The 13,554-nt window shown below is 36.2% G+C and overlaps 1 protein-coding gene across 3 annotated transcripts in view; it reads left to right on the top strand.

The window, feature by feature from the left end:
- nbeaa (neurobeachin a) overlaps positions 1–13,554 on the top strand; it is a 136,736-nt gene that overhangs the window by 54,953 nt on the left and 68,229 nt on the right. For all 3 annotated transcript variants that reach the window (XM_077242264.1, XM_077242263.1, XM_077242262.1), the window contains exons 2-6: positions 4,956–5,187; positions 7,383–7,483; positions 8,871–8,966; positions 10,100–10,221; positions 13,293–13,419. In XM_077242264.1, the coding sequence (XP_077098379.1) occupies positions 4,956–5,187; positions 7,383–7,483; positions 8,871–8,966; positions 10,100–10,221; positions 13,293–13,419 (678 nt within the window). The remainder of the gene's footprint in view (positions 1–4,955; positions 5,188–7,382; positions 7,484–8,870; positions 8,967–10,099; positions 10,222–13,292; positions 13,420–13,554) is intronic.

Below are 13,554 nucleotides of genomic sequence, written 5' to 3'. Positions count from 1 at the left end.
AAAATATATGAAAGTTTAATTTTTATCATTACATTGTGGAAAATAATGAACTTTATCACAATATGCTAATTTTTTGAGAACGCCCTGTATATCCGTGCCCTTGGTAAATAAGAGCAAAATAAATCTGCATTGTTTATCCTTTTGATCTTTCATTCAAAAATTCCAACCTTTCATTGAAGTAGAACAATTGAAAGTGGGGGGAAGCTCACTTTATGAAATAAATGTTTTTCTCTATTTCACGTTGGCCACAATGATTGGCACCCAATTATCGCAACGTCCTTTTCCCAAGATAACAGCTCTTCTTTAAAGAGTCGTCTTTTTTATAGGATTTTTTAAGGATTCAGAAATATACTGAATCACAAATGTCTCGGAAACATCTGCTGAATTAAATCTTCCAGATAAAATCGACACATGATCGGTCAGAGATGTAGCCTAGCGTGTAACGCATCTGGCTCGGATTGTTTCCCGATCCCATCCGCCATATCTTTTATGATTAACTTAAACAGATAAAGTCTGTTCCCACTGTAATAAAACATGAGCGAAGTGGTGAGGAGATCGTGAGCTAATGTGCTGGAGGCTGTACTTCTCTTTTGTCTGATCTCGTTGTTACAGCTTCTGCGTTCTGCTGTTGTTTAAAAATAGAGTTTGACACCACTGTCAGTGTTCAAGGGTCAAAAAGAAACTCTAGCATTATCCTTTGTCTTTTTGTGTTTGTGCAAGTCTGTTTTATCTCATAAGCATTTAGTGTGTATGTTTATCAGCTTTATTTTTACATAAAGGCTTTTTATTGGACTGGCAATGTCTCTACATGTTATGGATTTCAATGTGCAAGATCACATGGTCATTCTGTATCCCTGTTACAAACCATTTGTTTGAAAGCTTAATTGCGTTTTTGGTTGTTCACAAAAAAACAACCCCTGGTCACTGGGTTTTAAAGGCAATTATTGATGAGTAAACATCTCGTAATTAATCATCTATTCACTAAAGGCCTCTGGGATTGATGAACCATGACAAATCAATAGGATTGTCATCCCCGCTGTCCTTCTTTTTGCACTGTATGGATTGTAAATAGTTCAATGGGACGATACCGTGGTAACACTTTACAACTAATCCCGTTTCATCCTCCTGGAGTAAAAACAGATCTTCCCAGTTTAAGATAGCAGGCTGCTCATTCAGTTCAAGATGTGCTATCTACCTCAGTCAGACCACATTTAACCAGCTAGAAACCAATTTATCATCAGAAGCATTCACTAATTATAACTTACTTATTCAGCAAGATTCTCATCAGACTGTTTTTCATCACGACAGCAGATGACCTAAAGGAGAAAAAATAACGTAGAAGACAATTTTGTAGTAATGCCGGCTACAGCAACCTTGCGGCGCTGAGAATACAGTGAAATGCATTCTGACACATTTTGAACACAGTGATGCGTGAAATCAAATTTGCATAGCTAGAAGCCTAAGGTCCAATCCTGCTCCTGCAGGGCCACTATTGACTCTAGGTTAACTCTAGACCTAATTCAGTTCAGTTCAATTCACATTTATTTGTATAGCGCTTTTCCCAATACATATCCTTTAAAAGCAGCTTTACAGAAATTGCATGTTTCTACATTACAATTTAGAGTAATTTTGTTATCAGAGGTGAGTGAGTGTGTGAGTAATGTCGTTGTCCATATGTTCAGAAATGTACAGTTCTAAGATAATACAAATCACCTTAGCTAACATTATGTATTCATTTAGGCAGAAACGATGATCTCAATAAAGCAGTCATAAGTTGTGATCATAATGATTAAAATATATAGGAAATCTGGCAGTTGTGCATGTTGATTAAACAAACCTGAACAAGCTAATCAAAGGTTTAGTTCACCCCAAAAAAGGAAAAATTGTCATAATTTACTCACCATCATGTCTTTCTAAACTTTCGTTCATCCTTGAAACACAAATGAAGATATTTTTAATGAAATCTGAGAGCTTTCTGTCCCTCCGTTGACGGTCCTCACACCTACCACTTTGTCACGTCAACAAGTTCATAAAGAGATCATAAAACTAATCCAGATGAATCGAGCAGTTTAGTCCAAATTTTCTCGCACGTCAAGTGAACATGTTTGAGCCTCTGTTTACCATATCTGATGTGTGAGTTTATGGATGTTTAAATGTGAATAACAGCTTAAATTAACTCTGTTCATCATATAAAGCGAGTTTTACAATCTCTTTTTGAACTTTTTGAAGTGTAAAAGTGATAGTTGCATTGAGCTTTAATGAGCTCTCAGATTTTATTAAAATATCTTATTTTGTGTTTCGAAGATGATCGAAAGTTTTACGGGTGTGAAGCGACATGAAGGTGAGTAAATGACGACAGAATTAAATTTTTTGGGTGAACTAACCCTTTAACTAGCCTGGCTCCCCCCTCCTATGTACTTCCGCTCAATTTTCATTTTCCTTCAGTACTACATCTGGGATTGTGCTGTAGTCTTTGGTTTTCTCCGGTCAATTTTTTACCAGGCCAATCAGCGAACAGAGGGAGTGGCTGAGAACGATGACGTTGATGTCAAGCGTTATTTTGCGTTGTAGTTCAGTAATGGCAGTGGAGAAAGATGCGAGCAAAAGGCATTCGGTCGGTTGTGGCAACGCTGCCGAATATCAAGAAGTTAAGCCGGAGCAAGAACAATCTTTGCTTAGTTTTGTAGGTGGCCATGATATTGTGGACCTCCCCCCATGGGGTTCGACATGACATACGTCACGACCAAACGTTAGTGATTGGATATGGCAGATCCAGAGTGACTCTGGGCAAATCCAATAGTTTTAGACTTCAAGGAAGTTAAAGCTCGTCAATGGAGCGGTGCCAGACTCTATGTACAAATGAAATGTACGAGAGTCTGGTCGGAACAGGCTACCCTTTAAGGCCTTTAGGATCACAAGAAACTTCCAGGCAGGTGTGTTGGAGCTAAAATCTGCAGGAAAGTGGCCCTCTAAAAGTAGTATTGGAAACCCCTCTGCTAGTATTTAGTACATAAAGCAGTAGTCGAACTCACAATGTGATCCTGATGATCTGAATCAAATTAAAGACCTCATTTAATTATGATTGTCGTGTCATGTTTAAGTTCCTCACATGGATATTACAAACAATCAAGGTGAATGTTTGGTCAGGGTGAGTGGCATGGACAAATTACACATGCTAAGGTTATCGACGGCCCAATTACAAAATGTTCTAAAGCTCCAGAGCATTCCCAATTTGACTGTATCAGACGAAGAGTGAAAATCAATCGTTTTCCCAGCACCTCACCTTCTCTACGCTCACTTTCTCACCAAAATGTAATTTTCAGGAATTTCATCCTTTATTTTCCAAATCACCTGCTAGGTTTGGAGTTTGCATGGCCGAAAGCTGGCCAATTTCATGCCTGTTGAACTCCAAGACTGATGCCATTGATTATTGTTTGCTCCAGAGCAGGAACAATCTCTGATTGGTTTGTCCATTCCTCTCTTTTCCAGTGTGTTGTCTGAGTCGTAGAGGGCAAGCGTGTGTGTGTGTGTGTGTGTGTGTGTGTGAGGTCATTATGTTCTTTCTACTCCAGAATTAAATGACCCTCTCAAATCTAAATCACTATTTATCAGACAGAGTGCTGCTCTCTACGGTAGCAACCTCAAAACTGCTCCTTGAATAATTCTCTCTATATTATTTGTTTCCTTTGCTTTTTCCCTCATTCACTTCACTTGCACAAACTTTCCAATTCCCTTTTCTGTTCAAATTAATTTATTCTCTAATTTCATTATTTTGATGTCCTTATTACACTGCTCTGTCCATCTCATCCTCCTCGTGTCCCACATGTCAATCTCACCAGCACCTGTCGAATCAGATCACTGAATAATTGAATTAAACTGAGCTGACTGTATATTGTCTTCTGTAGAGCTGCTTTAAAGGTAAAATTTTAATTGTAACTATAATTACAATTATTTGAATGGAAATTTTGCAACACTGATGCTGTTTTTCCTTTCCATTACTGTAAAGCTGCTTTGAAGCAATCTGTATTGGATAATAATGCCATATAAATATACTTGACTCCCAGTCCCATCCAATTTATTAATTTGTTTATGTGTTTAGTTAGTAGTTTGTCATCATAATTCGTGTTTTTTTTTAATGAACATTTGTCAATATTGCATTTATTAATTTTAGGCAATTTTACTTTGACATTAAACATTTTAAATTACATAATTTATACATGTTTTATATATTTTACCATATTAAGTTGCCAGTCAGCAGCAGCATTTTCTTGATCATATTCACAAAGTTTTCATGGCCCCCAGAATATTTTGTTGAATGAATATGTGAGCAGTCAACATATCAAAAGAAAGAACAACGCCTCTGCTTAAAAAATATTCTACCTTCATTTATTTATTTTTTTCATAAAAAAAACAACAACAACAACAACATTTCGAACAAAAAGCAGAGAAAACTCTGTCCGGATAGGATTCAGAATGATAATCAAAACATAGATTGAGAATAGATGGCGTCCATCAACTCCTCCAAAGTTTGCCCAGTCCTGTACTGTACCTTTTCCTGGGCGCAACATTTTTCTATGTAACGTTAGACATTTTGATTTATATGTTGTTGAATGTTTCACGATCACTTTAGCTTATTTATCCACTCCTGATTCACGCTGATCGTTTTCTTTGCCTGATTTTGGACCCAGAGATGATAAAAAAAAAAAATCTGTAATAGCGCCCCCTACCATAACAGTGAAAACATGGTCAATTGCCGGAAAAACTTGTCAAAGTCGAAGATGTGTCGTCATAAATGAGAGAAAATCAACGGCACGAAAAGAGTTAACAGTAAAATTATCACCATGATGTGCATTTTTCTTCATCATTATGATGGAAAATATGCATATCGTCAATGAGCATATCCTCAGTAATTTCATTTGCGTATAACCCTGGCTCTCCCTCTCTCTCTTTCTCAGCTGGTGGGTGGAGAGTTTGACCTGGAGATGAACTTCATCATCCAGGATGCAGAAAGCATCGCCTGCATGGTGGAGCTGCTGGAGCACTGTGACGTCACCTGCCAGGCGGAGATCTGGAGCATGTTCACAGCGATCCTGCGGAAGAGCGTTCGCAACCTACAGACCAGCACAGAGGTGGGGCTCATCCAGCAGGTGCTGCAGAAGATGAGCTCCGTCGACGACATGATTGCTGGTGAGCACTGAGGGAGAGCGGAGAGGGCAGGATACAAACTTGACATGAAAAGTTCAAAGTCAATGTCTGGCTTGTACATTCAAATAAACGGTTATAAATAAAGAGAAAATGTCTGGCCAATGCCCTCAATAGCTGGGATAAAAATTATTAAAATAATAACAATCATATTATAAACATAATTTTTTAGTATTTGTGGTTCTTTTGTAAAATAAATGCCTAATTATAATAATCATAATAATAATAATCATTATTATTATTATTGATACTTCTGCTGCTACTACTACTATTAATAATAATAATAATAATTATTATTATTATTAATAAAATAAACAATAATAATAAATAAAAGTAAACATTATTTTTTTAGTATTTGTGGTTATTTTGTAAAATAAATGCCTAATTATAATAATCATAATAATAATCATTATTATTATTAGTACTACTGCTACTACTACTATTAATAATTATAATATAATAATAATAATTCTTCTTCTTATTATTATTATTATTAATTAAATAAACATAATAATAAGGCATTTATATAATAACTTATTATATATTATTTTATTATTTTATTGTTATTATTTTATCATTATATTATCATTAAATAATAATAATAAATAAAAGTAAACATTATTTTGCAGTATTGCAGCACCTTTTGGTGGTTTTGGTTCTTTGTAAAATAAATGCCTTATAATAAAAATAATAATAATAATAATTATTGATACTACTAATTCTATAAATTATATTAAAATAAACAACAACAACAAGGCATTTATATAATGTAATGATAATTACCATCATAATTATAAGTATTATAATAATAAAAATAAACATTATTTTGCAGTATTGCAGCATCTTTTGGTGGTTTTTGTTCTGTGTGGAAAGTCATTTTTTCCGCACAGAACCAAAACCACCAAAAGATTACAAAAATTATTATCATCATCATTATTATTATTGATAATAATAGCATTTTTAGTATTCATAATAAAATTAACATTATTTTGCAGTTTTGCAGCATCTTTTGGTGGTTTTGGTTCTGTGTGAAAAATTATTAGTATTATTATTTTTATTGATAATAACAGATAATAATACATTTGTTATTCATAATAAAATAAACATTATTTTGCAGTATTGCAGCATTTTTGATTTTGGTTCTGTGTGAAACAACGAATCAACAGTTCTCTTTTAAGTGTGCAGTGATTTTAAGTGTATTGTTCCCCACAATTCTTATCCCGGTTTAATACTTTAATAATTAATTATGTCATGTCTATGTAAACTCACCTTTTTGTGGTAAAAAGATTTTTGTCCACATTTTGTCGTGGGCCCTCTGATTTCAAGCCACTTTGGTTCTGAACATATCTATTGTTTACACCAGTGCCTTCAGTTCAAAAACTTCAGTCAAACGAAAATCCAACTCACCGAAGAGAAAAGAATCAGTAATTTCTGTGATAATCTTTGTTGTATCACATGCTTGTCCATATGTTACAATCCTCTATGATTTGGCTCCGTTACGTTTCAGAAAAACAGGTTCCACTGTCTCGCTAAACCCCTCATTGTGCATTCTGTGTCCAATATTTCTGTGTAATTACGATCAGTGGACCATGGCCGTCGTTTATTGCAGGGGTAATGTGTAAAATTGGCTCTGTGAACACATTTGGGAGAAAGCTTCTCTCTAACTGTTCTTTAGACAGATCCGCGTGTTAGAAAATTCTGCTGCTAATCAGACAATTAGTTATTATACGCTTCCAGCTTCTGTCCATTTTTGACCAAATTTGTGGCCTTTGAGTGAATGGCGTGTAACTGGGTTATTTTGAAAATCAAATTACAATGATATTAAGCCACGACAAACATCACTGCTAAGGGGTTGTTATTTTTCTCAAAATTAGATTATTTCATGTCTCGCGCAACATTTTAAAGAGCTTCTAAATTCATAACGCAGATGTTTCGCAAATTACATCAGCAGACGGTTTGACACCAAGCCATTTCACCCAATATGTGAATGAATAGACTTGGGTTTCCATGCCACGATCTGATGACTAAAGGAGCCTCAAGAGAACTTGCTGTAGATAATGTTCCAGCAGAAAGATAACGATTGGCTTCTTGCCCCCCGAGTGACATCATCCTCATGAGTCTGCAATTCTGTGCACCGATAATGCTGAGTCATTTCATTCACTTCTTTCTGTCTTTCTCAGACCTCCTAGTGGACATGCTGGGGGTTTTGGCCAGCTATAGTATCACAGTGAAGGAACTGAAGCTGTTATTCAGCATGCTGAGGGGGGACGGAGGCATGTGGGTGAGTTTTCTTGTTTTTATGCCCCTTTTACACTGACTGGATGCCATTGCTGGGAGAGACGATTCAGTTTCAGTGACCACTGAAAGCACATAACTTCTAATCTTCTCGACTTCTTCATTCACGTTAGAGGCGGTTGGAGTTATGAGCTTTGACAGACATTATGAAGATCCAATAGAGATATGAGGTTTAGTCAAAAGCTCTTTTTAAACTTTTCATTGGTTAAAGGCCCCCTGAAATCAAAATGGTAGTTTTTTAGTGTTTAGTATGAATGAGTTAGCCTTAAGGTTATGAATAAGCTGGTGTGTTCCAAAACAATGACAAGATTTGCGTTTAGGAGATATAAGCATTCAAAACATCCGCTAAAATGGATCACGGATTTTTATGACATCACTGCTGACTTCAGCTTCTCATCACATCTTCTGTCCAATCAAATGCTTTCTATAATCTAAAGTGTCCCGCTCCCTATGCTATAAATACCACCTGGCCAAAGCAACCGTTGACACGTTGGTTGGAGATGTGTGTTCGGTTGCTCAGACGCTCGAGTTTTATTCCGTTTTCTTAATGAAACGTTGGTTAAGAATGAAATTTATTAACACCTCAACTATTGAATCCAACGTATCATCAGCGCTCGGATTCACTTCCATGGTGCTGTCAAGTACTACTTGCAGTCTGTGAGGTAAACTAAACGCTATTGGCTATTTGAAAAGGCGGCGGAGCCATTCAATATATCCCGCCTTAGCTTCCTGTTTCAGTGGAAATTACGTCAACGCATCAAACACAGCTGCGCGATCCAAGGCACTTCAGTGGGCCTTTAATTGGTAATAATTCATGAAAAAAATGGTTGCTATAAATTTTATTTGTTATAGGGTTAATAACTTGTGACCGTAAAGATTGGGATGAAGATTGGGAATCAAACTATGAATGTAAAAATATACATAAAAATCTGATACGTGCAGATCATTAGCCAGCTCCCTTTAGAGACGTCCAAGCCCAGCCAACGATCTCCTGTCCGCCAGTCCTCTCCACGGACACATCTGTCTGGGGTTGCCTACGAATCGATGTCAACTGTGCTGCCGTGGTTAAGGCTGATGGACAGGCTATTGATTGGCTGAATTAGAGGTGTTTTTTTGGGTCGTTGACTCGTTGATGATGGTTACCATTAATTATTTTATTTATTTGTTTTTGACTGTCATGAACATATACATCTTTTCCTCCGTTGTCAAAGTCTTCTCTCATTATAATTTCCTTCATCTCTCTCTCTCTCTCTCTCTCTCTCTCTCTCTCTCTCTCTCTCTCTCTCTCTCTCTCTCTCTCTCTCTCTCTCTCTCACTAATTACAATGTTCTCTCTTAATTGTTCTCTTCCTTCTTGTGTCCTGTTTCCCTTAGCCAAGACACGCCATTAAGCTCCTATCAGTGCTGAATCAGATGCCTCAGCGGCACGGCCCTGACACCTTCTTTAACTTCCCAGGACGCAGTGCGGCGGTGAGACTCTCCCACACCTTTTACAATAAAACTTTTGTCGAATCATTCCAGACATTATAAGTGTTAGCATCAGACTAGTGTGTTATGATTATAAAACACCAACTACAAAAACAACAACAATATTAACTTATCATGCTGTTTATATCTTAGGGAATATTTTACCTTTTTTTTCTACACTACACTTTCCTTTCCCAGGTTGATATGCAGAGACTATACTATACTATACTATATGTATACACACTACTAGATTTATTTTAAAAAATTGATACATTTGTTCAGCAAGGATCCATTATTTGATCAAAAGTGACAGTAAAGACATTTAAAAATGTACAAAAGTTTTATATTTAAAATAAATGCTGTTCTTTTGAACTTTCTATTCATCAAAGAATCCTGAATAAAAGTTCAACACGGTTTTCAACATTGATAATAAGAAATGATCTTTTGATCACCAAATCAACATTAGATTTCTGTAGGATCATGTGACGCTAAAGACTGAAGTAATGATACTAAAATTTAGGTTTTTCTCATTACAGGAATAAATAAAATTTTATATAATAATATTTGACAATGTTACTGTTTTTTTATTTTATTTTATTATTTTAAATTTATTTGTATTTTAATCAAATAAATCCAGCCTTGGTAAGAATTATTTAAAAACACATTTAAATCTTGCCGACCCCAACTTTTTGAATGGTGTGTATTTAAATGATATATTTGTACATTTAAATTATGTAAATTTTAAATAATTATATTATTAACTATTAACAATATTAATATATTATTATATAATAAAATAATTTTTATTGAATCATATTAGTTTTACAAATATAAGCTTTACATTTCCGCCTACAGACTTCCACTCTAAGTGTGTAAATGTTTTTCTTTGTTTCGTACAAACTGAGAAATGAGTTATCTCAAATGATCTGAAAATATTGTCCGTGGTAATCAACACTACACCACATATGCTGTTATTAGAGTGCAAATTGTATGTAATTGTATGTATTAAATACCATTTACAAAGGTCAAATTTGTACAAAATGGTCAGTTGATTATATCCCAGCTTGTTCTGCAAATGTTGTTTTAATTGTGCAAATATGCCGCTTCTAATTCCCTTGTGTTTTGCCCGCCGGCAGGCCATTGCTTTGCCGCCCATTGCTAAGTGGCCTTACCAGAACGGATTCACTCTCAACACTTGGTTCCGAATGGACCCACTCAATAATATCAACGTAGACAAGGATAAACCATACTTATACTGGTGAGTATGATGTGTATGATACATTAAGGAAGAGCTGAGGCACTAGTATGGCTTAATGCTGACCAGTCGTCAGTCATTATAATGTAAATGCCAAGACTTGCAGAAGCTCTGAGCGACTTAGACCAACACCTGTGAGCCTCAAGATTCTCAGCGTGGTAGAAACACGGGAGATCTGTGCATAGGAAATATTATATTACCATTTCTGTTTGAAGTGTTAAGTGTCTCTACAGGGCTGGCCCACAAGAAGAGACTGCTAATTTAGGAGTGATGAGCCCTGCCCTATTTTCCAGTTACCAAAAAAAGCCTGCGCACCAGAGGGCAAACTAGAGAAATTCACAAAATTCCTAAATGTCACAAGAGAATGTCTGAAGAACCTCTGGTTGTTTTTTGGAAACTCGTAGCGTAAACTGAACATGCCTTGCAGAGTAGCTTTGAGGATCCTTGTTAGTTTTGACCTTTAGTTTAATGTCAGTGCTAAGTTAAAAGGCCTATATTCTACACTTCAGTAACATTTTATTCTTTAGCCTGGTTTTAATGTTACTCAAGTTTTCTTGCACAAAAACATTGGTAATCCCCTTCAAGATACCCTGTAGGACCTATAGTACTTGCGGAGTGCAGTTCCCATTATGCTTGGTGTCAAGAGAACAGAAAGGATGATCTGTTGATGCACTCTGTCGAAGGCTGCAGAATGAGTTACAGTAGTATACACAGGTGTAATTTAATTTTACATGATTATTTCCTGTAGCTCAACTGATAGAACGTGCCACTAACAGTGCCAAGGTCATGATTTTGATTCCAAAAAAAGAGACATACTGTAGATGTATGACTTGAATACACTGAATGTATTGGCCTTAAGGAAGCACTGAATTATTACTGTATATATAAATGTGACTTGTATATAAATGTATAAGTCGCATGCTTATAAATAAAATGAATATCTATATGGCTCTAACAGCAGTTCTTCAAAAGGAATTTACACACACACACACACATATAATTGTTATGCAGTGTTCCTTTTTACATGAATTGAAATGTAAATATAATGGCTGTGTGTGAATATGTGTGCGTGTGTGTGTATATATATATATTATATATATATATATATGTGTGTGTGTGTGTGTGTGTGTGTGTGTGTGTGTGTGTGTGTGTATGTGTGTGTATATATATATGTGTGTGTGTGTGTGTGTATGTGTATATATATATATATATATATATATGTGTGTGTACTGTGTTTATGTATATACATATATATATATATATATATATATATATATATATATACACTATACAGTCATGTGAAAAAGAAAGGACACCCTATTGAATTCTGTGGTTTTATGTATCGGGCCATAATAAAAAATCATCTGGTTCTTGGCAGGTCTTAAAATTAAGTAAATACAACCTCAGAGGAACAACAACACATGACATATTACACCGTGTCATTATTTATTTAACAAAAACCAGACCAAAATGGAGAAGCCATTGGTGAAAACTAAGTACACTCTTACTGCTTCCATGGGTATTAAGAGGGTGAGTAACAGTCAGGCACTGCTAATCAAATGCCTTTGAGTTGATCATCAGCAAGCGTGATCACCTCTATAACAGCAGACGTTTGGGTAGTTTACTGGTCTGGAGCCTTTAGGTGTGTGTTAAGGTGTGTGTGATCTTAGAGCAGTAACTGTTGCTGCCATCAATCTGAGAAGGGTTATACGGCAATTTCCAAACAATTTGATGCCCAACATTCTACAGTGAGGAAGATTATTCACAAGTGGAAATCATTCATGACAGTTGCCAATCTTCGTCTCAGTAAATTCACCCCAAGGTCACACCGTGCAATGCAACAGGACAATGATCCCAAGCACACAAAAGAATGGCTGAAAAAGAAAATAATCAAGGTGTTGCAATGGCCCAGTCAAAGTCTAGACCTCAACCCGACTGAAGGGTTATGGTTGGACCTTAAGAGAGCTGTGCATAAACAAATGCCCACAAACCTCAATAAACTGAAGCAACGTTGTAAAGAAGACCAGGCCAAAATTCCTCCAGAATGATGTAAGAGACTGATACTGTCATACAGAAAATGATTCCTTCAACTTATTGCTGCTAAAGGGAGTTCTACAAGCAACTGAATCATAAGGTGTACTTAGTTTGTCACCCATGGCTTCTCGATTTTGGCCTGTTTTTTTAAAAATAAATAATGACACTGTGTAATATGTCATGTGTTGTATTTACCTAATTTTATGACCTGCATAAGACCAAATGATTGTTTATGTCCTGATACTTAAAACCATAGAATTCAAAACGGTGTCCTTTCTTTTTCACATGACTGTGTATACACACACATATACATACATCTTGTCCAGTCTTCCTAGCATTAGCAGTGCACCTCAGGCGATAATTGAATGGTTCTACAACATCACCGTGGCAACAGCGTTACCACCAGGTGGTCTTTTTGAGTATTTGTAACAGCAAATGATGTACTTTATATCCTCCATGTTGGGGTAGCAGTGGTTGCACTGTATTGAGGGAGGAGACATTGAAGGTGTAGATTACCACTTCAAAAGTATGTGGGCCACTGACCTCGCTTATATCAGTATGTAATCCTGTTTCTGTGTTACCGTCGTGAGCTCAGCATAGAATTATGTAGCCGTGCAGGCGCAGAGCGAGAGAAGCGGCACCGACTGATAGACATTCACCTTATCGACAGCCGCCAGCACTCCCAGCAATCACTGCTGCCAATGACTCAGTCAGCCATGTTTGTTTTCCCGCCAAGGATAAAGCCTGACATCCTCACTCTATATTTTCAATGAGTTTTCATGTCTGACTATAAAAGTGCAAATCATTTTTTTCTGGAAATAGTGTTGAAATTAGATTATTCTGTAGCATGGACTGAATAACGAAGTTTTTGAGTTGTTTGAGGCAGGGAGAATGTTGTGAATATAATTAGTTTGTTTTTGCTGATTAATTTGAATGAAACCCTATGGAGGAGGCAAGTTGCCATTAAAAATGTTGAAATATTGTTTTATATTGCCATTTGTCATTGCCATAAAATCTCTTTTTTCCTCTTTGTCCCCTAGTTTTCGAACCAGCAAAGGGATCGGCTACTCAGCGCACTTTGTGGGAAACTGTTTAATTGTGACATCATTGAAGTCGAAGGGGAAAGGTTTTCAACACTGTGTAAAGTACGATTTCCAGCCCAGGAAGGTGAGTTTTGGCATGTCTACACACATAAGTTGATAAGTATATGGTCTTTTCTTTCATTAGTGACATAACTATTACTATTTTTCATATTTGGAGTAATCAACTGCAAGCCCACATTCAAATCTGCCTCCATCCAAA

This window comes from Siphateles boraxobius, unplaced genomic scaffold (assembly GCF_051911475.1).
Source record: "Siphateles boraxobius isolate OS27281-9 unplaced genomic scaffold, OSU_SipBor_1 25, whole genome shotgun sequence".
NCBI classification, from domain to species: domain Eukaryota; kingdom Metazoa; phylum Chordata; class Actinopteri; order Cypriniformes; family Leuciscidae; genus Siphateles; species Siphateles boraxobius.
This window is presented reverse-complemented; position numbering and strand designations above follow the sequence as displayed.